At 52.5% G+C, this 27,486-nt stretch overlaps 1 protein-coding gene across 3 annotated transcripts; it reads left to right on the forward strand.

The window, feature by feature from the left end:
• Positions 1–7,065: 7,065 nt before the first annotated feature.
• Positions 7,066–21,405, forward strand: FAM76A (family with sequence similarity 76 member A). Of its 3 annotated transcripts, XM_059830828.1 has the most exons (9): positions 7,066–7,146; positions 8,365–8,429; positions 9,244–9,298; positions 9,871–10,023; positions 10,888–11,045; positions 11,595–11,681; positions 17,462–17,597; positions 18,064–18,165; positions 20,737–21,405. In XM_059830828.1, exons 1-9 carry the CDS (start codon positions 7,066–7,068, stop codon positions 20,821–20,823), a joined length of 924 nt encoding a protein of 307 aa, XP_059686811.1. In that variant the 3' UTR covers positions 20,824–21,405. The 3 variants fall into 3 exon arrangements, with proteins under 3 accessions (XP_059686811.1, XP_059686812.1, XP_059686813.1); XM_059830829.1 differs by lacking the exon at positions 11,595–11,681; XM_059830830.1 differs by lacking the exons at positions 9,871–10,023; positions 11,595–11,681.
• Positions 21,406–27,486: the final 6,081 nt, after the last annotated feature.

The raw sequence follows: 27,486 nt of genomic DNA on the forward strand, positions 1-27,486 counted from the left end.
TGGGACACGGTCCCACATGTGCCTTGTCCCTTCGGGCAGCTCCAGATGGATGGAGGGGCTGGCAGAGGGATGCGGGGCCTCAGGAAGTGATTGTGAGGCAGAGGCGGGGAGCTTAGCTGGGGGGTCGGGGGATGCCGCCAGCCCTCTGGAGAGGTATTTTACCATTTTGGCAATAAAAGCCTGTAGAAGTGATCCTGTCTGTCATGCTGGGGTGTCTTCTGCCAGCCCCAGCCTGTCCCCCGCCAACCACAGCCCTCGCCATGACTGCCTTCTGCAGCCCTCTGTGTGATGAATTTCACCCAACGCTCAGCCCAGGCTCACCCCTGTTTGGATTACGTGTGCCCTAACCCCAGAGTTTTCAGTGCCACTCCCAGAAGTGCCGGCACCCACTTCCCCAGCAGCAGGAGGGAGCCTGAATCCACTCTCGCAAGCTGGGCTGGGCTCAGGGCCCTCCGGTTCCCAGCTGGACTCTGCCCTGTCCCGGCAGCCGGCATCATGCCGGGAACAAGGGGGCTGCCCCTGACCAGACAGAGCAGTCCCCAGTGCCTGGTGCCTCTTGGGACACCTGGGTCCTCTGCTCAGCATCTCTCCAGGCTCCTACGTGGGTGACTGCTTGGTGACTCAGTTTCCCCACCAGTCTGGGGGGAAAGCAGAGCTTCTGGGGGTTTTCATCCTGCTGCCGACAGCCTCTGGGATGGCGGGAGCCCAAATGGACCCAAAGGACACCCAAAGCTCATTTCATCCAGGACATTTCAGGGGGGTTTTGTCCAACCTCCTTGGAAGCAGCCAGGCCCGGAGCTGTCACCCCAGAGCTGTCATGCTCCTTTCATCTCCCCTTTCTCCAGTGCTTTACCCCATAACTGCATGGCCACGGGGAAGCCTGACCAAGAGCCAAGGGGTTGGCGAGGCCAGTGCTGCTCTTGGGGTGTCCAGGCTGGGTATCAGCATGGTGTGAGGGCTCATTCTTGGGGCTCTGGTGCTCTGCTCACATCCACCCTGGGGATGGAGCTGGGCAGGCAGTATGGGTGGGCAGCCCAGAGCTCCCAGGTGAGAGCTGTTGGCACTGCCAGGCTCTGCCTTCCTAATTTGAGAGCCCAATTAGCAGGCGGGCAGCTGGGGAGGAGAGCCTACAAAAGGGGAAAAGTCAGCCCTGGCTTGTATCAGCATGTGCACCGGCTGCGTCTTCCCCCCAAATGGGTTTCTGGTAGTTGAGAAGCGACGTCCCCCATGGCTACACCCGTATTTTGTGTAGCCAATGGCCAGGGTCAGGCACAGTGCTGCCTCACTGCAAGCACCGGCCGGCGGCACCCGGAGCAGCGCTTCTTCCCAGGCGACGTGATTGCTCCCAATTGAGGGTGGCAGGTCATAATATTTTCTTGTTTTCTTTCACTTGTTCACCTGCTTATTTTACAATTTGCTGCACTGATTTCTGAAGTGGTCTTTAATCATTCTCAGCAGGGGTGCTGACTCGAATTCGCGTCTGGGAGAGAAATGATCACTGCGCAGGAATAATGTGGTTTATTCTGTGGGAGTCCAGGTCTCCAGATCTTTGATTCTCTTGACTGCAGTCAATAAAACATGCTTTGACTTTCAGGGAACTGTGACTTTCAGGCTCCCTTTGGATAGGTGATGTTCTGAATTTGCTGCTGAACACGTAGGTGGCTTCCAGAGCTGGAGGTTTTGCACCCCAAGGAAGCATTTAGCAGGAGCCTGAAATTCTGCATTTGTGGCATTAGGGACAGCAGTTCTGAGCATGGGTAGTTAAGGATGGCTAGGAACTTAAAAAAGATCCATTTATTGTATTTGAAAAAGGAGAAAATAAGAAAGGACATACCTGAAGAGAGGTTTGCTGTTTCCAGAGCCAGCCTTGGGTTCTGGCTCCCAGCTCGAGTGAGCTGTGACTTCCAAATTTCCCTCGACACCCGAACCTCGGAGTCGCTCCAGGTTTTGCAGAGCGTAGCAAAGAACCACCACCCTGAACCCTGCTTTATATTGCAAGCAAAGCTGGCCTAAAGGTATGCATCTAAGGTTTCCTTTGGAAGAGGCACATTGCCTGCATGCCCTGCATCTCCAGCTTGCCAGCTATGCAGGAAACTCCCCAAATTTGATACCTTGATGGTGAAACACCAGCTGAGGCTGGCGCTTTACGGGGAGCGAGCACTGCCCAGAGAGTGAAAGCCGAGAGGATTTGGCACCTACCTCCCATATGCCCCCTTGAGAACCCCATCTTCTCAGTCTGCAGGGTGAAGTAGTTCAAGATGTCTCCAGAGGCTGAAAGCACAGGACCGGAGGTAGTCCTTGGCAACCAGCTTCCAGTCCTGCGCCCTGTCCTCTACTCGGTATTTCTTGTGGTCCTCTGCCACCTTAAGGGTCTCCTCCTTGTTCAGCCACCCCTCCTTGGCATCTGTCAACCAAGAGGTTGGTGCTGAGGTGCTTAAACCGAGCCTGTGTAATGTCTGCCTGCAAGCTGATCCCTTTAGAGGCAGTCCAAGCTGATGGTGGCTTTCATGCTGGAGGTGGGAGCCTGTGTGGCCACCTCGCAGGCTTTCCTGAGCCTCCAAACAGCTCATCCATCCTGCCTGATGCTCTCTTGATGCTTCTTTAAGAATTCATCCATGAAGATGCCCGCCAACTGGTTGTTGAAGTCATCACCTCCCAGGTTGAGTGTCTCCAGCCATGACTTTCACCTCAACAACGTCTCTGTCTACGGTGAAGATGGAGATGCTGATGCCCCTCCCAGCCTGCATTAAAGATGAGGACACTGCGCTCTCCATCAGATGATGGAGGCTGTAAGCCAGGATTGCTGATGTTGTCTCATTGAAGCCCCTCAGTACAGTGCTGCCAGCAATTACCCAACATCTTTGGTGGCTTGGCTCTGGGAGTCGCTGAGATAAGCTGGCACAGCGATGATCACGCCTCCTGCCTGCCCCGGAGCAACTCAGCCCCGAGGATGGGAATCTTGGGGCAATCCCAGCTCCACACTGGGCTCCGACTCACCCACTCTCACACAGCCCAGTGCCAGCCAGGACACGGGGAGCGAGCTGAGACAGAGCACACAGCCACAAACAGCTCCCGAGAGGTGTTTTGTTTCCAGTGCAACGGCCTTTCTGTGGGTGAGAGCATCCAGATCTGTGGGATCAATCTGTCCACACATCCAGAAATTCGGGGTGGGCTGAGTTTGCCAAGCTAAATTATTCTCCGAGGAAGGGCGGCTGGGATTTCAGCTGGGTTTGGTTTTTCGCCCTGCCCTCCGCTGTCCTGGATACGGCGCTTCCCTCCGGAGGCAGCTGCGCTCCAGCGCAGACCTCTGTGCAGCAATGCCAGGTGGCCAGAAAACGTGCTCCAGCCCAAAAGCTGGCTGCCTTTCAGCGCTGGATGAATTATCTGTGAAAACCTCTTACAGCTTGCACAAAACAAGGTAATTATTCAGAAAGCAGGGGACATGGAGAGAGCCAGAATATGAAAATATTATCTGCTAGTGATTTACAGAGAACCACAGACGGTGTCAAAGAACAGCAGCTGAATCAAACTTGCTTTGGCAACTTCTTGGCTCCCGAATGCTCCAGACAACCCGGGGGGGCTGATCACAAGCTCCCAACAACACTCCTACGTCCTGGGGAAGGGGCTCCTGGGGGTCTGGGTCTCCGGATCAGGATAGAGCTGGGTGGTTCACGGAGGGAAAGGACACGTGTTGCAGAACCCTGAGATTTTGGGATGGCAAAGACTATGATCCAGGGGGAGGCCATCTCACTTTTGCCTTCTAATATGGTAACTGGAGGTTTTTTGGGGTACAAATGGTTGCATCCAATGTGATCTGAACAGTCTTCCAAGTTCTGCAAAGCTAGAAACTGCTTTACTGCTAGCGAGGCTATCCTGGAAAATCACCGAGGCAGTGGCTTTTTAAATGTTTCTTATTAGACTTTCTTCAGTAGCAGCTTTACAAATGCTCTTTCTTAGCCAAATGTTTTTCCCTTGGCGACCATGACTGCTCTGGCAGGTTTGTTGTTCACATTCTGAAACGAAATTGTTCCTTTTCCTTCAGCTCGAGAGATTTGCAACCCCCTCCCATGACTTTTAGGAGGTTTTATTTCTTGTAACAAATCGCTCGCGGCACGTACGTTTTCCAGGTGCACTGTCAAACCCCAGAAAGCTGGGCAGCCCCAGCCCTCTACCTCTGCCCGATTTCCCCCAGAACCTCTCCTCGGATCATGGCAGCCCCTGAGCAGCGAGGAGGGTTTTGTTTAAAGCCATCCGCCGCCTCTGCCAAGCTCTGCCTTCTGCTTTCACTGACCGACATTTCCCAATCACAATATAGCATCCAGCACAATGCAACGAATTTCATGAAATTAAGGATTTCTCCTACACACAGCATATTTGCCCGGTGATTATAACTAGTCCCCGAGGTAGCCAAGCACAGCAGAATTTCAGTTTAATATGCACACCCACGCAGCCTTACTAAAAACCCAAGACACTCCCCCGGTCCTTCTTGGGAAAGACTGTGCACTGCGGTGAGCATCTCATATTTCAGCTTCACCACTTGCACAAGCTCAGACTGGGAATACTCTGTCATCTGGTGCAAAAAAAAAAAAAAAAAGAAAAAAAAAAGGTGGGGAAAGAAGTTTCCCAAAGATTTCAAGGTATCCCTGATGGCCTGAGAGAGAGCAGGGTGTAAAGAATACAAGAACGTCAGGCAACACAGGCACAAAAGGGACCAGGCCACACTGCTGTGGGTTTATTAACACAACCGTGAGTAGTTACTGCTTTTTGTCCACTTGATCTTGGATCTACAGAGTGAACTTTTAACTCCAAAATGCTTTAATTCCCCCATTTGTTCAGGCAGGCAGTATATACGTAAGCTCACAGCACCTGTTCTGTGTCACATTGTAAAAAAAGACGACTTGATTTTTAAAAAAAAAAGCAATTATTCAGTGTGTGTGCAGTGAACGATTTGCCCTTGCTGCAGCGACTGGAGTCCAACCTCATACCCGAAATGAAATGGGGGAAAATCTTCCCAGCGTCTGGAGCTGCGAATTCCAGCACTCAAGCTGTGGTGTAAACACAGCAAGCTGCAATTTGCAATGCTGACCCTGCCCCAAACCAGAAGCAGATCCACCCATGCAAATCCCAGTCTTGGCTGTGCCTGGGACTTGCAGATGAGCAGCTGCCCTAGCAGCGGGCCAGCAGCTGCTGGAGTCGGAGCAAAGAGGGAAACAAGTTCACGTGAAGGTTTTCCTTTCGCTGCAGACGCTACCTCCTCCCTCATTCTCCCTTCCTTTTCCTCCAATTCTCTTTCTCGCAACCTTTCAGGCACAGTTTTCCCTCTGCCCCTGCCTCCAGCCCTTGTGGCTCTGTTCCCCTCAGCCCCACTCTAAAGGTGGAGACACCCACTTCTCCCCACAGTCCTCAGCTCCCTTCTTTCCTCCAGACCCAACCCTCCTTCACCCACCTCCGCAGAGACCTTCCCCTCCCTGCAGCAGCTCCCCACCTCCCCAGCCCCGCTGGGCTCCCTCCTCCCGGCCCAGCCCCGAGCCCTGCCCTAATCCAGCCTCCCTTCCTCCCCCGGGCCTGCACGTCCCCCTCAGCCTGCCCTCCCCTAACACACACCAGCCACGGATCTCCCTTTCACCTTGCCCTGGCTTAGCCTGGCCATCCCCCTCCTTCGCCCTTCCCTTGGCCTTGGCCCGGCTCGGCTCAGCTCAGCTCAGCCCCCTGCCTCAACTCTGGCCTGGCCCAGCTCAGCCCCCTCCCCTGGCCCAGCCTGGCCCAGCTCAGCCCCCTCCTTTGGCCCGGCCTGACCCAGCTCAGCCCCATCCCTTGGCCTGGCCTGGCCCAGCTCAGCCCCCTCCTTTGGCCCGGCCTGGCCTGGCCCAGCTCAGCCCCATCCCTTGGCCCGGCCTGGCCCAGCTCAGCCCCCTCCTTTGGCCCGGCCTGGCCTGGCCCAGCTCAGCCCCCTCCTTTGGCCCGGCCTGGCCTGGCCCAGCTCAGCCCCCTCCCCTGGCCCAGCCTGGCCTGGCCCAGCTCAGCCACATCTCTTGGCCCGGCCTGGCCCAGCTCAGCCCCCTCCTTTGGCCCGGCCTGGCCTGGCCCAGCTCAGCCCCCTCCTTTGGCCCGGCCTGGCCCAGCTCAGCCCCCTCCCCTGGCCCGGCCTGGCCTGGCCCAGCTCAGCCCCATCCCTTGGCCCGGCCTGGCCCAGCTCAGCCCCCTCCTTTGGCCCGGCCTGGCCTGGCCCAGCTCAGCCCCCTTCCCTGGCCCGGCCTGGCCTGGCCCAGCTCAGCCCCCTCCCCTGGCCCAGCCCAGCTCAGCCCCCTCCTTTGGCCCGGCCTGGCCCAGCTCAGCCCCCTCCCCTGGCCCAGCCCAGCTCAGCCCCCTCCTTTGGCCCGGCCTGGCCCAGCTCAGCTCAGCCCCCTCCCCTGGCCCGGCCTGGCCCAGCTCAGCCCCATCCCTTGGCCCGGCCTGGCCCAGCTCAGCCCCCTCCTTTGGCCCGGCCTGGCCTGGCCCAGCTCAGCCCCCTCCCCTGGCCCGGCCTGGCCCAGCTCAGCCCCCTCCTTTGGCCCGGCCTGGCCTGGCCCAGCTCAGCCCCCTCCCCTGGCCCGGCCTGGCCCAGCTCAGCCCCCTCCTTTGGCCCGGCCTGGCCCAGCTCAGCCCCCTGCCTGACCCGGCCCCACTTCCGGGTCCCCTCCCGCAAGGCCTTGTGGGCCGGCCAACCCCCCCACACACACCCTGCGCGATCTCGCGCGACCTCCTCAGCGCCGCGCGCGCCCCCGGGACGCGTCACGCGGAGGGGCGCGGGCGGGGCGGGGCGGTTGGTTGCATCACCGCGGTGCGCGCAGCGCTCCCCGCGTGACGTCAACGCTTCCCCTTCCCCAACGCCCGCGGAGGGAAAGGGCGGGGGGAGGAGGCGGCCCAGCTCCGCCCCCTACCAGGAGCGATGGCCGTGTTGACCAATGAGAACTAGACGAGGAGTGAGTGATGCGGGGGATGGCCAATGGCGAGAGCGGAGCGGCGGGAGGGGGCGGGGACGGGCGGCCGGACGGCCTGGGCTGCGCCTGTCAGCGGGGCGGCGGGATGGCGGCGCTCTACGCCTGCACCAAGTGCCACCAGCGCTTCCCCTTCGAGGCGCTCAGCCAGGGCCAGCAGCTCTGCAAGGTCCGGGGCGGCCGGCGGGGCCCGGGGCGGCCGGCGGGGCCGCTTGGGGAAGGGGACTGGGGGGGGGCTGTCTGTGAGGAAGCTGCTTGAGGGCGGGCAAGGGCCGACTGGAGAGTTGTTTGTGAGGGAGGGTAGGCAGGGGGTGTTTTGGAGGGGGCTGGGGGCTTTTGGAGGGCCTGGGGGTAATTGGAGGTGTTTATGGGGAGGCCCTGGGGGCATCTGGGGAAGCTGGGGCCTCGGGGTGGTTATTTGGGGCCTGAGGGTGCGGGGTGGGCAGTTAAGGGCTGTGCGGGTGGGGCCCTGGGAGCTTTTGGGAGGTTTTGAGGGGCTGGAGGCATGGGGGCAGCTGGTGGAGCCTGGGGGCTGTTGGGTGGGGGTATGGTATTGAGGGGCTAATAGGGGAGCTGTTTGTCAGGGGTACCTGAGGGCACTGAAGGCTGTTTGGGGGTGCTGGGGGTATTTGGGGGGTGCTGGAAGGGAGTGTGGGGGGAAATTGGGGGGGAGGTGGATGCTGTTCGTGAGGGAAGGTCTGGGCACAACTGAAGGGCTGTTTGAGAGGGAGGCTGTTAGCAAGGGGAGAGGCCCGGGGCATTTGGGGGATGCCAGGGTGTTTGAAAGGGTCTCTGGACATTTGGAGGAGGTCTTATGGTATCTTGAAGGAGGGAGGTGAGTCTTGGGGGACAATCTGGGTGGGTGGGACAGTTTGGGTGAGGAAGAATGAGATCAGGGATGAGATAGAGAATGAGGGGCAGGAAATGGAGTAGCCTGGGATTGCTGAGGCAAGTGGGGCAAAGCAGGCGGGCACAGGGGACCCTCCGAGACATGGGGTGAGAAGAGAGACGGGCCCGAGGCACTCCGGGCACAGGAAGCCCGTGGAGGGCAGAGGTGTGAATAACCATGGCAGGACTCTCTCTGTTCCTGCCCTGGGAGGTGCAGCCAACCACCATGACCCTTGTCTGTAGGCGTTGGGCACAAATAAGCCCTTGTTAGGAATCTCAGTTTACTTCTGGCTCACCTGTGACACACACCATTGCTGTCACCCTTCCTCTGCTCTCAGCCCTTGTAAGAGCAGCATGACTGTATAGGGAGGAAATGTTTTAAGTTTGACGGATGTGTGTGTGTGTGTGGTGGGAGTGGAGGTCAGCAAGTGATCTGGGATTTTGGGAAATGGTGTGCGGGAGAAGCACTGCATCTCATCAAACGCTTCTGTTGTTGCAGGAGTGCCGGATTGCACATCCCATTGTTAAATGCACTTACTGCAGGACCGAATTCCAGCAGGAAAGGTAAATGCCCGCTGAGCTGGGGAGACTGATGTTTTCTTTAGAACAGACGCACCCGGGGAACTGTAATGTTTCCACACCTTTGATGACTGAGCCTTAACCTGTAGATTGTTGCTGTGGAAGGCTTAGGGGACCTTTGGCCTTCTTCAAAGGTCTGCTGGGCGAGTCAGTGTGCCTCTGCAGTGTCCTTAGATTTGCACCTTTTGCTTGGCTTTTATTTTCGGTTGGTACTCAGATGCATCTTCCAGTGAAGGATCTGGGTGCATCTTCCCATGAGTTTTCCTCTTACCTGATTTCTGGTATCCAAAAAATATCTCCTAATGTGCTTCCTTTAGCTGTGCTTTTGCCTTTTTGCAAGTTACGTAGCTTACAGAGGAAGGATTGGTAAACCCAATAGCGGTGCGTGGGCATTGTGTGGAGTGTTCTTTCTTGTGTTGGACAAATACATCTCTGTCCTGACTGGCCTTAACCTTGTCATCCGGAGCAGACCTCCTCCAGAACTGAGGCTGTCACCAGTGCTGAATAACACCTGCTGCCAATTAGCCAGTGATCAGATTCCTGTATTTGTAAGGACAAAAAACTGGTGTTTTCTGGGGTTGCATTAATTAAAAGATACCTCCTAGTAATATCGCTTTTTGGCAAAATACCCTCAACCAGATGGGAATAGGAAATGCACTTTGACATCAGAGTTCCTAGTGAAGATGAATACAGTCTTGCCTCTAGAGATGGAGCCTAGGGGAGACTGAGATCCTAACCACAGAGGTTTAATTTTCTTTGGGGAAGTGTTATTAGAATGATCTGTCCTTCTTTTTAACAGCAAAACCAACACAATATGCAAGAAGTGTGCTCAGAACGTGAAGCTCTACGGAACAGTAAGTGAGCGGGGCTCGTTCTCACCAGCCTCTTTTCCTTTCATCTTTCTTGTCTTTATCCTGCTGAATCCCAGAGCACTTTATGGGCTGGCTCTGTTATAATAGCATGACTGATCAATAATATGCGGGTCCCTCAAGCGTGAAGCTTTTACCTTTTCTCTTCTTTTAGTACGGAAAAAAGCAGCTCTGCATCATTTGAGGCCAGGAAATGAACTATTCGATATCCAGTCGAAACAAGAGTGTGCTTACACAAACCGAGGTTGCTGCAGAAAGCAGTGATAAATCTTTTTTTCCTCTTGTCTGAAACCTGAAAAAGCGATTTTGATTGTTTCTATTTTGGTGATATGTATTTTCTAAAGATTTAATAGCACTTGATAAATGGTCTGGGTGCTATGGGTAAATACACTTAGCCAGAGACCAGGGTCCAAATGTAGTTATGTCTCCTGGATCAGCATTACGATTAGCTTGGAACGGGGAAATAAAAGTTTCGAAGTGATGGGGAGAAGGGGAAAGAGCAATGTATTAATGTAATTAGAAGGCACTGCTGCATCAGTTGTTCTTGTTTCTTAAAGCCAAAACCCTGCCAGTACTGCAACATTATAGCAGCATTTATTGGAAACAAGTGCCAGCGTTGCACAAACTCTGAAAAGAAGTACGGACCTCCGCACTCCTGCGAGCAGTGCAAGCAGCAGTGTGCGTTTGACCGGAAGGATGATAGAAAGAAGGTCAGTATCTCTGTAAAAAGAGGCCAAAAAGGTAAAAGGGCTGATCACAGTGATCGTCTGGCTATCTCCTTCACATATTCTCTAGCATTTCAAAAGGGGGTGTCTCTTGGTTAGAAAGTATTTTTCTGGAGTTGAGCTTTGCTGTGGGAGCTGTGTTTTGGAGCTGTTTAATCTTTAAGCCCCTCTGCTCCTTTGCCAGATCTATTGAGAAAGATCTCTTGAATTTGGCCTAAGGGTAGGTGGGCTGGCAAAGGAGGGGGGGGCCTCTGAAATGTGAGGTGCCCGCTTGGGGAACGATATATGTGCGGTAGCCTGAGGAGCTGGAAGTGTCATACCTCCACCAGGAAACCCATTCCATGGCTTCTGCACACCCTTTGCTTAAACAACGTAAGTGCTCCTTAGGAGGTGTGTATTTCTGCAGGCTATAAACGTCTATTGTTTGTTTGGGATGCTGCACTGATAATCCCTGTCCTCCTGCTGCTCTTCCTCCAGCAGAGACCCTTGCTGTTTTGGTCTCCAGTGACTACCCTGTCACATAGCATTCCTTGGTGTTGCTTCGACAGAAATCCTACTAGAGCTCGCCTGTCCTGGTGAATGGGTGCTATAAGATGGTCTGTGAGCAAAGCCTGGCAGAGGCTGTAGTTACGACAGACTAGCTGCTATTAATGAGTACTGGCTGCATTGCACCAGCCACGCCAGATGCACTTCTTACCCTTTCCAGGCACTCAAGGGATCCTTTTTGAGGCACTGCTTTTTCGTATGTGATGTTAAGCCTGAAGGTGCTTCTTGTCTGCTCTGCATTTGGTTTGTGGGGAAGAAGCAAGACCAAAACTTCTCCCTCTCTCTTTCCCTCTCACCTTCCAGGTGGATGGAAAGCTGCTATGCTGGTTATGCACGCTATCCTATAAACGAGTCCTACAGAAGACCAAAGAGCAGTGCAAACACTTGAGCAGCTCTTCCCGGGCAAGCCTGCAAGAGAAGGAACAGTACAGTAGGCTCAGCAGTGGCAGCCACTATAACAGGTAACCCGCACGAGCTTTTTTGTTGTGCAGGGTGAGCTTGCCCCTGGGGTGAGCAAACGGGGTGGCTGGCTGCTCCACGCTCCTTAGATGCGCTTCCTGAAGTCACTGGGAGAAGTGCCTGGGGGCTCGGTACCTTGGTGATGGGTTTTGGCAGTTTCTGTTGTTCAGGAGAATCTGGCCAAGTCAGGCTTTGCTAGTTTGCAAACCCCGCTGTGCTGGCATAGACTCCGTAGTCCGACAGTGCTTCTTAGTGATTCACCTTACTGAACTTGTACACAATTAAAGTTAAATTGCATTTGTAAAATTTAATAATTGAAATGTAGATTTGAAGCATGAGTTCTTCACCTACGTACTGATCTGACTGACACATTGTTTTCTATTTATTTTTAGTCTCCAGCTACTCTTCAAGGAATGAATTTTTTATCATTCTTTCTTGCGCTAGGAAATATTGGTTTAATAGGTTCAAAGTAGGTGGGAATATTTATCTGCTTCTCTGTCTTAGACTGCAAGTCATTCAGGTTCTGACACACAATTTCCTCATTTTTCTAGCCAGAAAACCTTATCCACCTCTTCCATTCAGAACGAAATCCCAAAGAAGAAAGCCAAGTTTGATGCCATATCTGCCAATGGTGACAGGTGAGCCTGTTACATGGGGAAATTGTGGGTGGGCGCTTTTGTTTGCTAAGTTTATATATGACAGAGTTCTGTGCGAATAGCAGGAAGCCCTTATGCTAGAGCAGGGATCTTGGGCTTTGGGACCTAGAGGGGCTGCATTAGCAGCTTGCCAGAAGCTCGCAGGCCAGTGTTACTTGGCATTTAGACATAGGTTTGAAGAGGAAAAGAATACCTAGTGCCTGTACCTGCTAGCATAGAAGCTGCTTGTTGGCTGAGCTCCCCAACAGTTAGAAAAACCGCAGCAATCAGCTTTATCCTCTCTCTGCAGTTACAGGGAGAGGGGGGCTGCGGGCTGTGCTGTAGAGTCAAGGACTGCAGGTTTTGTGCTGTTGGGGCTATCAGACTGATCTGCAGGGAGATGGCCTCAGAGGAGAGGATCAAGACCCACCTCCCATTTCCCCTCCTGCCTTCTGGTGGGGGGACACAAGCAATCAAACAGCTGTGCTTGAAAGCATCTGAACCCATTCTGCTGTCACAGGTTGTGCTGGATTACGTTGATGCCGGCTGCGTGCACAGCAGAATGGGAGTCACTAGCAGAAACAGGAGGTTGAGATGGATTTTTATTTTTTTACAGTCTTGTACATGCATATTTTCATTGCTGCCTTTCCTCTCTGATTCTCAGCGTTCCTTCCTCTCCCGAGATGCTTTGTCCCCCTATCCAGAGTGCCCCGTCCACGTTGGCGCAGTGGGCTGCGTCCCAACCGAGTCTCGGTACCCACCATTGTCCTGTTTCTCAAGGCACTGACATCCTGAAGTGAGATCACCTGTTGTTTTCTCCCCTGTTGCCCTCCCTCCCTGGGAACTCCCTCATACATGGAAACTGTCCCTCTCGATGCATCTCTTTCCAAACAGCAGTGGATTGGGAGCACGGACCAGAGCATAGGCTCGTTAGTGCCAAAGGGTCTGTTAAAGCCACTGGTAATTAATTAATCACTACCTGCCTTGAATGTCTTGTCTTTGAGATCACAGATAGCATTTCTCCTGTAGATACGATTGACACCTTGTCAATGTTTGTTAATATGTGAAATGCTGTGATGGAAAATAGAACTTAAATAATTTTGTAGGGCAGTGGCTCCCACACAGTGGTCTACAAGACCATTTATCGTCTGAATGGTGTTTTGAGTTAAAAATTGGAAAAAATTTAAGGGTTAACTGTGGCTTGGGAGCGGTGGCTGAGCACGGAGTGATCAGAGAATTCATCTGACTGCCTTTAGTGCTGGTGGAGCCGGAGGAGAGAGTGGAGACAGGTCCCTGGTAGAACTGGTGCAGCCCATCAGTATTGCTGCAGCTTTCCCTCTAGAGAGGCTCCTGCTCACCTACTGAGGCTGCTCTCTGGGCTATAAGACGCACCAGGTATTTTTATCTGCTCACTAAAGCCTGGCCTGAGACTTAATAACTCATTTTAATATCCCTGCTGGCTTGAAAATAGCCAAGAAGCAAAAGGTCCCATGCTCTGGCATCAATTGCTCAGCCGTTCATTTGCAAATCAGGAGCATGTATTAGAGGAATCAAATGCCTTCATTTCTGTTTGCTCTTGGGTCAGATGTTGTCAGTCTGACTCCTGCCAAGGCTGTGGTCCTTGTCACAGACTTTTTTTGATGAATCCCAGTAACAAACTGTGTGTAATTTTAGCAACAACTGAAAAGCTCCAGCAACGTGCTGTGGAAAAGGCGAGCTGCAGCTGCCTTAAATAGACGCATGGCTGTGTTTCTTGAGTGGAATAATAATGGTCGTTCATTATGTGTGGTTTTGGGAGTTGCTGGCATTTATTTTGTGAGGATGAAACCCCAAAAACCCTCCCCTCTTGCACCATGTTCTATCAGATTGCGCTCCCCCCAGAGTCAGCCTGGAGTCTGAGTGTGGAGTTAGGGTCTGCCGCAGAGCAAGGATGTCTTCATCAGCAGCGTGGTCTGCAGCGGGGTGATACACAACCAGCACCTCTTCGCTGCTGAGATCAGTCGCAACTTTCAGTACAGTGTGTCTTGGCTCCAGCCGAACTTCTGATGCAGCCTTCAGCTGGGCAAAACTTGGGCACACTTGAGCTCAGTTGACGTTGGCAACACCTCCAACAGGGTCCGGCTTATCTGAAATTGTTGCTCCTTTTTGGATACAATAGGAATTCCTTTACTGTCCCTCTGTGTGTTTTTGTTTATGTATTTTGGAGTGGGTGTTGCTCCCAATGGCTGTGATACGGGGACTGAGCGATTTCCGATGGTCATTTAATGGGTGACGTTGAATGGTTCGTTCTGGGTGAGCTCTGTGAGGAACTAACAGCACTGGCCCTGCTGCACATGGAGTAGCTTTCCCTCGCAGTGACTCTCAGCACATCTTGCAGCAGACCTTTCCCTACTAATCCCGCTGTCCTGAGCTGCCCCTGCGTGTGTGAGCACCCCAGCTTCACCTCCAGCCTCTGGTGCTGTGCTGGTCCTGATTCGGGCAGTGCTCGGTGTCCCCATCCTCTTGTGCAAATGCTGCCAGAAGTGTTTTTACGTTTCAGACTCTGAGGATGAACACGCTGCAGTCCTTTCGCCTGTGACTATAGACAAGGTGTTAAATTGTACTTTTTAGCACCAGGCAATGATGAGCGCTATTGGCTGAACTGGCTGGGGGAGGGCAGTGATGCCGGAGGGTGCTGAGCAGCAAAGTTCATTTAGTAAAAAGATTCTCATTTGCATAGAAAAGTCCTGGCATACACTTAAAGCACTGGGACTTGGGCTGAACTGTGCCTGCTTTTGGTGGTGTTAGGGGAAGTGTAAGTTCCGATGCTGGTTCCTCTTGGTCTGGATGGATTTTTGCGTATGGGGGATGTTTTTGTGTGAGGTGAAACTTGGATGCTGGTTCAGTCAGCCTGGTCTGTGCCTCTTTATGCTAGCCTGACTTGAATAGCAAAATCTTTAAGTTTGGCATTTGTTTTGCCTAATTTCAGCCATTTAACAGGTGTGTAGTTTAAGGCAGACATTTTGATTGCTTTTCCACTCAATAGAGGCAGGTGTCTTTGGAAGAGCTCCATTTATTCCTCTGTCTCCATTGAAAGCAATGGGAGCTCGTCAGTTCACTTTAATTAGAGGCATGCATTTTAGACTGCTCAAACATGAAGAGCACATGTCCTGCTGACCTATCCCCAGGGGCTTGGATCCTGGGTATGGAGTTTATTTGTAGGGGAAATGGCTTTTTTTTTTTGGTTGGTTCGTTGTTTTAATTCTTAATCTGTTTGTTAAAGGAATGGAGTGACTTGTATTTGGCAGTTTTCCTTCTAATTTTGGAGTCTCAGGCTGCTTCCTTAACACGGGGTTAAAGACAGAGAAACCTTTCATTACTAACTTGTTACTCTTTCAAAAAAAAAAAAAGGGGGGGGTGAAGAAAAAGCTACTTCTTTAATTAGCACTTTGACACATTTAAGGGTGCATTTTGCTGTAACTGGACAGGAAAACACCTGCCTGTGCTCACATACTTGACAGGAGGGGATGCCTGGGCACTCTGAGCCCACCATTACCCACTTGTGGGTGAGGACCCCAGGGGCAGGAGGAGGCCCTCGAAGCCCTGGGGTCAGGTACCAGCTCTGCTGAGTGCGAGAGCGGCTCTGTGGAAGGCTGGTGGTGGCCCTCCTGTCCCTTCTCCCCGCTGGGTGGCAGGGCTGGCTCTCACCTTCCCCGCTCCGCAGTGCGCTCTGCAACGGGAGCTGCCAAGGAGGGAATTTTTCCTGCCAGAGCTGCTCAGGGAAATGTGAACATCTCCCAGCACTCTTTATCACCCCAGGATACGGCAGGAGGGAAGCTTGCCTGGGCAAAGGAGTGGTGTAAGCAAGAGTTTGTTTTTAGCCAGAGGGAATCAGTGAGGAAGCCTTTTTTTCTCTGTGGAGGCTGCTTTTTTTCTCTCCTCCCCAGCATATTTGCACTGAGTGGGAAATTAAAGCTACTGTTAGTAGCATGCTTGCACACAGAAAGGTGCTGGAGCACCCACCATCATCTTGCACAGCCTTCACTTGGGGAAGCTGTGCTCGGGAACAGTTTTAAAATGGAGGTATTCTCCACTAGTGTGCACGTATGAAAGGCTTTTGCACTCAAGAGCTGCCCTGCATGACGGGCACAGTGCTAGATCTGGTGTACCCAGAGACCTGCCACATCTTACTGTGTGGGCTCTGCTGTCAGCATGTTTTAACCATGCAAGACTCTTCCACCGTGGGCTGTCTCCTACAGACCCTCAGTTCTGAGTTTTCCTTTGCCAGGCTTTCTCTCCCAGTGGTGCAGGGCTATCCTGTGACTTCCAGATCTGTGAAGCTGCCCCTGCTTAGTTTCCTTCTGTAGATCCCCAGCACAGTGGTGGAAAGAGCCTTTTCTTCTGCCACATCCTTGCTAACCAGTCCAATCAATGCAGACGGTGCTTTTAATTAGAAAATGGATTATTTCCAGGCACTAGAGGAGACCCCCGTGTGAGGTCAGCAGCCGGTACTCTCTGCCTCGCTGTGCAGATGGGGGGCTGGAAGCACGGCGGTGGCAGCATACTTGAGAGCGGCAGTGATTTGGCTTCAGACTGTGCCTTCCCCAGTCCGCTGCAGCTCCCAGCTTTAGAGCTGAATGCAGGCTTTAGGACATGTGTTGACCTACTCCGGAGGCTTTAAAAAAATGTCAGGCTTCAGGTAACCCTGGCTACTTATCTTTATAGCAGCAGTGCTGTCTGATAATGGCCAGACTTGAAGTAATCTTCTAGGTGAAGCTTTGTTGCCTTATTACTGTTAAATTTTTATACAGCAATTTCAGGCGTGTGTGGCTGGGAGTGTGCTGCCCTTTTAGCACCAAGAGATAAAAATCAGGCTTACCATTACAGCAGTAGGGAACAGAAGGCAGGCAAAGATCAGGTGAGCTCCCTGGGCCTGTGGCTGCAGCTTATCGTATCTTATGATCCGAAATATTCCTGTAGCGCAAGACTGTGCGTGGCTGCCCAGATCACTGGGTATCTCATAGGGAGATTTGTGAATTACCACTGCAGGGGTGTGACTCAGGTCCAGGTAAGTTTTCAGCTGGTTGCTTAGGTTTAGAGTACCTGGTGGTGTACAAGTGGTGTGCTCAGCTATTTCTCTGTCTTCCTGGAGAGAGTGTTTCCTGCTCTGAAGTGGTAATGAAGCTTCTTTCTAAATTGCTCTGTTATGGTGGAATCAAAATATAAAACTCCAGCGTGTCTTTTTACCCCTTTTCCCTGCTGAGAACAGTGCTGTCTTTAATCTAGGTGCCTCCCTCTGCCTTGTTTGTTTAACTTGGAGGTTATTTGTTTCTCTTTCATGTTCCCTCCTTGCCAGAATGCTTGTTTAGATTTAGTGAAAAGTTTTGCTGTGTGTCCAAGGACTGCCTGTGAGCAAAGAGAGGGATTGCATAAAGTTTCATTAGCTCTCTGATTGCTGTCCTCAACTGTTTGGTTTGAAAAGGGGTCCTTACTGTTTGAATGGTTGTTGCAGACACTGGCCGATGGTCACCCATAGCAGTCCCGTGTCCCTGCTGATTACGCAATAATACAGCTCAATATATCACACGTAATCCCTGTTGCCTGTCATTCCATGTGTTTACCAAATTCCATGTGGCATCCAGGGCAGGGATACAGGTAACACCTGCATTCAAGGAGTGTTTGGAGGACATGATGTGTGTCATGAAATTATTCCCATTCTCCTTCGAGTGCCATCTGTGGGACTTCCCCTGCCTCAGTGAAGAGAAAGGGTGGTGATGAGAGTCTTTCCCTCTTCTTTGCTGCAGTTTTTCTCCGGACCTCGCCCTGGACTCTCCTGGCACTGACCACTTTGTTATCATTGCCCAGCTGAAGGAGGAAGTGGCTACTTTAAAAAAGATGCTGCACCAGAAAGATCAGATGATTTTGGAGAAGGAGAAGAAGGTACAGCCCTTGGCTTGCTTCCCTCCACAGCATGCTGACATATTCACACAGATCACGCTCGAACAGAGTCTGGCTTTTTATCTTGGAGTGAGCAGGAGAGTTTCTGGCTGTTTCCAGGCTGCCTCCTTTTCGAAGTTTAAGAGGCTTTCAGGACCCACCCAGGAGATCTCATTTCATAAAGGGTCACTTTCTGACTGCTGTCTCAGAGACCTCTGTGTGGGGGCAAGACTGAGAAAAAACATGCTGCTCCTTGCAGAAGGACAGTCCTGGCTGCTCCTGCTTCTCTGTGCTGCTCAGTGATACGGTTCTGGTCTTGTTGCACTCCCCCTGCCCACCCCAGCATGTTTCTGAACTCATCCAGTCTCACACAACTTCTGCAGAGGCGTTTTCTGTGGCAGGGTGCGTCTGGGGTGAAGGCATTAATTTCTTCTTCCAGCTGACTTGCTCCTTACTGGTTTATCTGCAGATCACAGAGCTGAAAGCCGACCTGCAGTACCAGGAGTCACAGATGAGGGCAAAGATGAACCAAATGGAGAAGACACACAAGGAGGTCATGGAGCAGTTACAGGTGACAGCATTTTTGTTTTAATTTGCTGAGCTGTGCTGTACCCAGGAGTGACTGAGGACACTCCTGATCACAACACCCCGTGAGCTTCTGCACACACAGCTCTGCTAACGCTTCTCAGCCCTGTCCTGCAGCCTCCCTGCTCTGCCAGGCAAGCCCCTCCCCAGCTCTGTATGAGGCTGCAGTGTATTGTAACCCCTCTTTATATCCTCCTTGCTGCTCTCTACTCGGGCTAAGACTTACTGTATTGTAAAGTGCTGTGTTGTGTCCCCTATGGACTAGACGGGAACCATCCAACTCATTTTACGGATTGCCAAAATCAGGTTCGAACCTGTTTCTCCAGGCTGCAGAACCTTTGTCAGCTCCCTGCTCCACTTAGCTCTTAATGTGATTTATGTGACCGGCAACCAGAGAGAACAAAGCTTGAGAAACGATTGGCAGTTCCTGTAGCACTGTATCTCTGTAGTCCAAATAAAGAAGTCCCTGAGCTCGAGGGAATGGGGAGAACAGGATTCTTGTCATGGCCATGGAAACACTAGGCAGGCTATCAGCATGAATATGCTCTGAGCCACCGAAGAGATCGGGTCAAAGGGGAGCCGGCTACAGGGAAGAAATCAGCCACAGAAATGAACTTTGCACCCTTTAATTACTCTGCAGTATACAATGATCTAAAGCCCTAGCGATGAGAAATGGGAGGGGATAAGACAAAAGGCTTATATTCCCCCTGAGAAAACAGCCCCTCCTCCATCAGCGCACACCCAAGTTAATTATTGGAGTGGAAGACAGGTTTTGGAGACTACAGCTGCTGTGAGATCCCCTTCACAATGCACGTTATTAAGCACCGTAAGCCTGTCTGAAGGCTGGAATATCGGTGTGCCGAGGGCTGGGTGCGCCTCCCGCTCCTCGTGAGCTGGGAGGCAGCGGTGGTTTGTATTTGAGGGACTGATGACAGCCAGAGCCCTCTGTCTCTGTTCTGCTTTATTGATCCTGCGCTGCTTGTGTCAGCCCAGAGCTGTTTCTATCTCATAGCTTTGGGTGGCCTGCAAAGAATGGGTTGGTGTTTACTCCAGTCCTGAACAGACGATTTTCCATTAGTGCAAACCACCGCTTTTTGGTTGCCTTGACAGCCTTGGCTGTGAGCTCAAGGGCTAACTGGGAGATGACCCCCCTCCTTGCAGTGGTTTCCCAAGGCAGGGCACGCTGGTCGCTCGCTGTGCCTGGGAACAGTATAACCCGCTGCTGCCTCTGCTGTAGCTGAAAGAGGATGCCTGCCTTGAAAGCTGTCGGAGACCTTCCAACAGCCTTAAACTTGCTCAATTCTGAAAAGAAAGAGGAAGCGATCAGATCCAGGAGCGGGTTTGCCCGCAGCCACCTGCCCCTCCTGGGTAGAGAGGGGTTTGCATTCTGTGCTGTGCGGTACTTAGCTCAGGCTGGGACTGCCCTGAGCTCGTTCTCTCTGGTGTCCGAATGTTTTACTTCAGCTGGTATTGACTGAGGCTCTGGAAACTTTCTTCACTGCTTCCAAAATAAAAGTTCAAATCCTCTCGGTGTACTGTAGGTGCCTTGAACTGTTCCTGTGATTCACTTTTTGAACGGGTTCTTGGGTTTTATTATTTTGTCTTGTCTTTTCATGGGGGGAAGTAGGGGTGCCTGTATTCTTCCAGTCTGCAGGAGGCAAAAGAAGCTGCTTTACTGCATGCAGCGCTGGAGCAGAGGGCTTAATTCCTCTAATAACCCTTTGCATAGTCATTCATTCACTGGAAACTGATGCAGAAGACATGTATCTGGCTTCACACGGGTTTTACCCCTTATCCTACAGCTATAGCATGATTTACTTCATAGGCTAGAGGAGAGCGAGCTCGGAAGTTTGCTAAAAGGGGCTAGAGAGCCTTGTTCGTAAGTTGCCATGATTTTAAATTCGGTGTAAACCAGAGAGACTATTAAGTTGTTACATGTTGGTGCTCTGATGGGTTCACAAGGCCTCTAGTAGGGATGCAGGGTCAGTACAACGCTGAATCCTGGTAAAATGTTGGTGGCATGTGAAGAAACCAAGGGCGAAGCACAGCTGGAGAACAGTGAGCTGCTCCACCCTGTATTTTTGATATAAGCGAGAGTGTGGGGTAGGGGAAGCTGGCCTTCAACTCGCTAAAACAAGAGTCAGGATGGGGGCTTGAGTCACCAGAGTTTTACTCCATCGCTTCTCACGCTGTCAAAGCGCGGCGGCTGGTGAAAGGGGAAGGAAGGAAAGCCAGTCCCGCTGACCTTGGTGAGTGTCCTTGCCTGGTTTAATGCGAGTTGCGCATTTGTCACCTTTTGCCATGGAAGCTGTTAACTTTCAGCCCACTTCTCAGTTACAGCGGGGGGACGCGAGGGGGAAGGGATGGGAAGAGCCCTTTCTAGGTGGTTAGAGGTGAGATGCTGGACTTGAGCTCGTGCTGTGATGCCGCGCAGCAACATCTACCTCCTTTTTCATCTGCGTGCAGGATGCCAGCAGCTTCTGTCCAGGCAATTCTAGGATCCCAAGAACTAATGACGATCCGTGCCATTAAATACCCATTTTCACTGTGTTTCCAGGCCAAGAACAGAGAACTCCTGAAGCAAGCAGCTGCCCTATCGAAGGGCAAAAAGCCTGAGAAGTCGGGAGCAATAACCTCCCCTTAAAACCAAACCCCCAATCTGGGAGCTTTCCCCAGCATTAGCCAAGGAGTCTAGGAGGCCTGCCTGATCGCTGGAAGCCAAAACCTCAGTGTTGTCACTATCCCACTGCCGTGGACTCGATGGAAACGCCTGGTGTGTGTTGCCTTTCGACAGCATGCTTGAGCGTGTCTGGTTTCGATCTCAGTTGAATACCGGTCTGTATCACGGTGATCCACGGGGAGAGGTCCCAGCCATCCTAAATTCCCCCTGAAGTACTGCTTTCTGGAAGAAGTATTTTTTCCTAACCAGTTACTACCACTGCCAGCCTTTTCTCTTAGCAAACGGGAACCTGCTGCGTTAGAGACTTCTTGCTGGTTCCCAAACTGCTGCTGTGAGGCAATAGCCGTGGCCAGTTGTTAAGCAGATAAGACGGGAGCTGCGTGTGGTAGGAGCTTGATTTTTCTTGAACTGTTCCCTCTTCAAAAGGAAGCCGATAAATCACCAGCCCAACAGATGTTACTGGAAGGTTGTGCCACTGCTGAGAACGGTTGATCCAGCTTTTTGAAGATGCTTCCAAAATGGGGGCTATGTATTTATCTTGGAAGTTTTTTGTTTTGTTTTGTTTTTCTTCTTTTCTATGTCAACTTGGCAAACTGAACTGCCTGGTTTTGTGGTTTGTTTTGTTTTGTTATGATAGCTTTTGGGTTGAGAGCCAGAGCGTAACGATACAGACCCAAAGCCACCCCATATCCCGCTCCCCCCCCTCCCCGGTGACCTGGTTACTTGGTGACTTTTGGGCCTTTGACTTCTGCAGCTTGGTGTGATCAAGTGTCTCTTACTCCATTTCTTTACACGAGGAGAGTTCAAGGCTTGGATGTTCCCTCTGCTCCCCTCAGTCCCTGGATCGAGCTCGCCCTCTTCTCCCCCCTTCCCTGCCCCATAGCTCCCTTCCAGATGCAGAAGCAGGGGCCAGGTTGGCTTCAGGAAAGCGCTTACTCAGGCAGCGACCCAAGCCGGGGAGCGTTTCTTGGGGCTCTCCAGGGACATTTCTCCCTGTCGATGAAAAGCCAGCAGAACAAAAGGGCTATGACCGTTCCCTGTAACAGGGATGTGCTTCTCAGAAACAGCACGGAGACCCCATCCCCTTCCAGTGAGGCCGGCTCGGGTGGGCGCTCCCCAGGCTCTGTCTCTTGGTGGAGGGGTGATAAAAAGCACTTGGCTGATGCGGGGCGGGGAAAGCACTGCGTGGCTCCCGGCTGGCAGGAGCGTTCCTCGGCACCCAGCTCCCGGCTGGCAGGAGCACTCCTCGGCACCCCGGCACCCAGCTCCCGGCTGTCAGGAGCACTCCTCGGCACCCCGGCACCCAGCTCCCGGCTGGCAGGAGCGCTCCCTGGCACCCCGGCACCCAGCTCCCGGCTGGCAGGAGGGCACCCCGGCACCCAGCTCCCGGCTGGCAGGAGCGCTCCTCGGCACTCCGGCACCCAGCTCCCGGCTGGCAGGAGCACTCCTCAGCACCCCGGCACCCAGCTCCCGGCTGGCAGGAGCGCTCCTCGGCACCCAGCTCTGTTCAGGGTGGGGAGAAACAGCTCAGGGTTTGGCGACCCTCGGGGCAGAGGAGTAGGGGATGAAGCCTTAGGCTGGAGCGGCACTGAAGGTGAGGTAGTAGAGAGGAGAAAACGTCTTTTTTGACACGGGGCCGGCTGCTCTGTCAGGGTTTTTATTAAGCTTTTAACTAGAAATTGTGATTTTTTTTTTTTTTTTCATCCTTTTTTTGTTACTAAAGATGACTTTACTCAAAGGCACTTTTTTTGATGATGTTGGCTTCCGGCATGGAAGGAGCACACTGCAGCATCAGACACTCTGCCATGTGGTTTTTTGTTCTTTTGTTGGTTTTGTTTTTTTTTTTAAGGAGACTTCTGATGTGAAAACAAGAAAAAAAAAATTGTTACACTTTGCCAGAGTGTGACAGCAGGAAAACACTCACCTAATTTTATACTTCACACATTTTTAGAAAATGAGGTGCATTGGTGGGATTTTTTTTTAAATGGGGGCTTTGCTTTTCTGCTTCCCTCAAGATACAGAAATAAATAGAGGGAGAAAGGCCCTGTATATACTATTATGGGGGTTTTTTAATTGTGATAAATTGATCATGCGGTTGAGTAGCTGATGATTTGTAGTAATAACATTGTTTCTTTGTATGTTTGTAATAATGGCGATTTTAAAAGGGATGCTTTGATTTGTACAAAACTGACAACTGTAAAAGTGTTTTAAAAAATCCTCATCTGTGTCTGATACTTCCTATTTGCCTTAAAGGAAAAAAAAAACAAACCACCCAACCAAAGCGTCCTTCCCTGCCTGGAACTGCTCGCTCTCCTGCTGCCGGCTCGAAGCGTCAGTCGTACTGCGTCGGGGGCTGGCGCAGAGTGGAAGGAGACGGTGTTTTGCCGTCGTTTGGTTCACTCCTACTTTTGTTTCTATCTTTAAATCCTCCCGATCAAGCCCGTTGCTAGGATCGTCCTTTCTTGGTTACATCCAGCTTCCCAGGACCCATCCGGCCGCATCTGAGGAGATCTGTTCTCTATTTTCTTCCCCAACCACATGAATGAAGACAGAGTGCAGGAATGATACGGTCTTGGTAGGAAACAAAAAGCCAAGAGGATAAGGGGGTTCTTTCTTTTAAGATACAGATGGAGACAAGGTGAGTAAACACCATTTGTGTCTCCGAACTCTTCCCCTTATCTCAGCCATGAGTCTGGAGGAAAAATAGGTTTGGTTTTCTTTTTCTTTTTTTTTTTTTCTTTGGAAAGCTGCTAATTTTCCAGCAGAAACTTCCCGGTGAGACGAGCAGCGTGGTGGCAGGCCGTGCTTTCCTCTGGCAGGGCGGAGGAGCTGCCATGTCCGTGAACGTCTGTTCCCGGGGCGCTGCCGGTAGTGCAGGGTGGGAGAAGGCAAACCCTAGCTCTCTTGGAACACCACAACAGCTTTTCCAGCTCAAAATACTCTTTCCACATTCTATTTTTCAAAGCCCGGAGTTTCACACAGAAAACAGCTGTTTTTCTGGGAATCGTTAGTTGTGACAAATACCCAAATTCATAGTTCAGTGCGGGGAAGAAAAACAGTTTCTAGGCAATCTTTTTCATCAGTGCTATTCTTCCAATCTCTTTATTATTCTTCTTTGGCTTCTCACGCCTGTGAAAGCAGAGGCTGATGCTGTGCACCGGTCAGAGTTTTCACCCCGGGTTTGCCAGATTTCAGCCCCCGGCCCTCACCGAGAGCCCTGGCGAAGGAGGGATGTCCTGCTTGAAGCACTGAAGCTACCGCAGCCTCGCCGGGTTCCTGCGGCTCAGGGTGACGCCTCGTACAAATGCCTGTGCTGGGTCAGGCCAAAAATCTGGGCCAGTACCCTCAACCCAAGCAGAGGCTGCTGGGGACACTGGGGAGAGGGCGCAGAACCAGCATGGTGTGTTGAGCGCGTCCTTCACGCGGGGTGGCTTGGAGGCTTCCTGAGCCTTGAGCAGCTCCTCGTCCCTCCTCCTTAGGCTTGTTTTCAGATCAAGGTGCCTAAATCGCAAGCTCGTGGCCTGCCACGACTGCCGGCCGGGCGCAAGGCTCGCCCCGCGCGAGGTGGTGAGCTCAGCACCTCTTTCCCGGTGAATGCTGCCTCACTGTGCCACTGGGGCTTAGTATTTACGGGGCGCTTTATCTCTGCTGAGCGCAGCACAAACCTTGCCTGTCCTGGAATGCGCCCAATTATCCGCAGTTACGGCAGGTTGGGAGATAGAGGAGAGCTGATCTGCCGCAGGCTGGGCTCCGAGTCAGCGGGTAGAGCCGGCGCCAGCCAAAGATCCTCGCGCTCCACCTCCCGTGCCGTGTCTCCGAGGGGCCGCTCGCTCTCTGCCCCGGCAGAGCTGCAGGGAGGATTTCAAACGGCTTGTGGGCAATTTTTGCAATTCCCGGCCAGACCTTGGGGAAGAAATGGTTGGCTCCTGCCTTTATCTGCTAGCACACGCTTCCTTCTCTCTGTGGTTTATCCACTGCTTCTAAAGCAGTTTGAATGTTTGCAGGAGGAGATATATATATAGTTAATTTATTTTGGGTTGTGATTGCTTTATTTCTGTTTCAAAGCTTTAGGAGAACAGGGTTTTGACAGTAACTGAACACACCTGGATATTACATACTCATCTCAGCCACCTGCTAGTAATGAAATCAAGGTCAAAAATGAGACTTCCCGTTTTTTGGTCAGTGTTTTTCCCCATTCCACTCATTTCAGGTGAGCTCGTCTTTGGCTGCCCCTTGCCTGCTTCCAGCAGACATCTCTCCTGAAGACGCAGAAGCTCAAAGTTTCCGGAGCGCTGACCTGGGGAGCTGGAGGTTGTTGGGTTTTCAGGGCACAAGGAAAACCTCTTGCAAAGCATTTCTTGAGCTCTACTAACCCAGAGGATTAGATTTTTTTTTTTTTAAAGTAATTACTTGAATAAATACCTCCTTTCCAAACTTGCAGGCCTCCTGGCAAGGATCTAAAACTTTAGTACGCAAATGAATATAAACTCTTTTGCAGCCTGACAGCGTGTACCCGCAGCAGAAGTAAACCGACTTAACCAGCCGGTAATTGCCCACGAACACGCTCCCTTCCATTCCTCCCTAATTGCTGGGGCTTTCTGGGAGCGCTGGCTCAGGCAGCATGCCCTGGAGGCAACAGGCTTTAAAATTATCTTTAAAAAAAAAAAAAAACACACTAAGGATCTTAAATCCTTTAAAGCTTCAGCAACGTGTGTTTTGTAGCTGGGCCAGGAGCGGTAAGCACAAGCCTTGTTCCAGAGATGAGGGAAGCAAGGGCAGAAAGAAGAGCCGGGCGGAGAAGTGAATCGAGCTGTCCGAGGAGACCGGGCTCCTTGCAATGCCCGGGGAGAGAGCGGCGGGTGCTTTGGGGGCAATGGGGGGGCCCTGCAGAAAGCGAGCGGGGTTTTAGGGTGGGAACCGCTCAGCATTGCCTACTGACCTCAGTCATCTGCTGAGGGGGTAAAGCTGGCACAGGCAATGAGGTCTGCTCCTTTGGGATGGAGCTTTTCCCTTTTTCACGAGATTTCCACGAAGACAACTCAGCTGCCCTTTGCCTTCTTCCAAAGGAAAGCTCTAGAGGTCCGGGAGTCCAAAGGTGTTTTGGCTGTAACCCCCATCCTTAGCAGTGCCCAGTATTCCATCCCCGCTCCTGGAGCACGTGGGAATAGCAGCTCCCTCCTGCTGCTGTTCCCAGAGGCTCCAGAGCAACCAGGATCACTCACCAGTACAAACCAGCACAAACCATTGTTTCTCATATGTTTATGCCGCTGAAGCTGCATCCATCTGCCTGCAGTGCAGAAACCCCGACGGAGCGAGATGCTGAGCGTTTGCGGCTCCTGAGGTGCTGCAGCGCTGAGGACCCCGTTGGGGGGTTACCTTCCCGCCGCGGCTCCGAACGAGGCAGCTGCGGAGGAATTCCCTTCTCCACCCCACAGATGGTCTGAGCTTCCTTCTTCCAGCCCACCGAGACCAGGTGCCGGTGGGTTTTCCCACCGGAGGCTGTTAGCGGGGAGGTGTGGGGTGACCAGCCGTGCTGGCAATCCAGCTCCCCAGTTTTCGGACAGGAGCGGAGCACGTAAGGAAAGGAAATGCTTAAAAAACGGTGCATGTCTTATCCGCTCCAGATGCCCCAGGGGCTCCCTGCAGAGCGTCCCTGCCTGGTCGCTGCTGCTTCCCTTTGTCCTCGGGGGTCTGGGCTGGCCAAAATCACCGGGCTGGTGACATACCAAAAGGCCAGACAAGGCAACGGCTGTCCCCAGCCAACCTCGCTATTTGCTCTAAGGTGACTTATCTTAAGCAATTGGTCTGGTCTTCCTGTTTAGCGTTCTTGCAGCGTGCTGATCAACTACTGCAGCAGACTTGTACAGTCAGCGTCTTGATAACTAGGGCACTGTCAATCCCTAAATAATTACTGAGCCGTTGCATGTTTCCCATGATTGGTGTTTCTGGAAATGGGGTGTTTGGGCTGAGCTCTTGGGTTCCCCTCTCCAGGAAATTTTGCCTCTCCTTTGCCTCTCCTTTGCCTCTCCTTTCTGATGAATATTGTAATGAGCCCAGCTGCAACGCCGCTGGGTGCCCAGGTAAAGCCCCACGCATTAGCCGGCACGGCGAAACCCTCCTGCGGTTGGTATTTCCTCAAAGAACGAGCACTGCTGAGCTCAAGTTGGGACAAAAGGGGAGACCTCAAGCGCTCTGGGGTGAGGCTTATGGGTCGAAAGGGCTTGAGATGCTGAAGCTGCTTTGGCACTGCCTGGTGTCACCCGTTTCCGGCACGCGGCACGGGAGGGTACGAGCCCCTGGCAGCTCCGAGGCGGCGGCAGGTCATCTCCTTTTGCCAGGCTGCTGTCAATGAGGGGAGATGCTGCTGATGGTCTGAGCCGGCTGCTACGTGGGCAGGAGCGTCGCAAACAGGCCACGAAAAGTGCTGAGGCTGCAGGTAACGTGCCGGCTGCCCCTAATCAGCCGGGGTGGGCTGAGCCGGGGCCGTGGAGCAGATGGGGGATCGCGTGCTGCTCCTTATTGCCGAGCGAGTGCACTGCCCGGCTCTGCGACCGCTCGGCCGTGCTCGGCCCCTCCAGCCCCTGCTCCGCACGCGGGGGCCGCGGCGATGGCCAGCCCTGTCGGCTC

This window comes from Gavia stellata, chromosome 29 (assembly GCF_030936135.1).
Source record: "Gavia stellata isolate bGavSte3 chromosome 29, bGavSte3.hap2, whole genome shotgun sequence".
Classification (NCBI taxonomy): domain Eukaryota; kingdom Metazoa; phylum Chordata; class Aves; order Gaviiformes; family Gaviidae; genus Gavia; species Gavia stellata.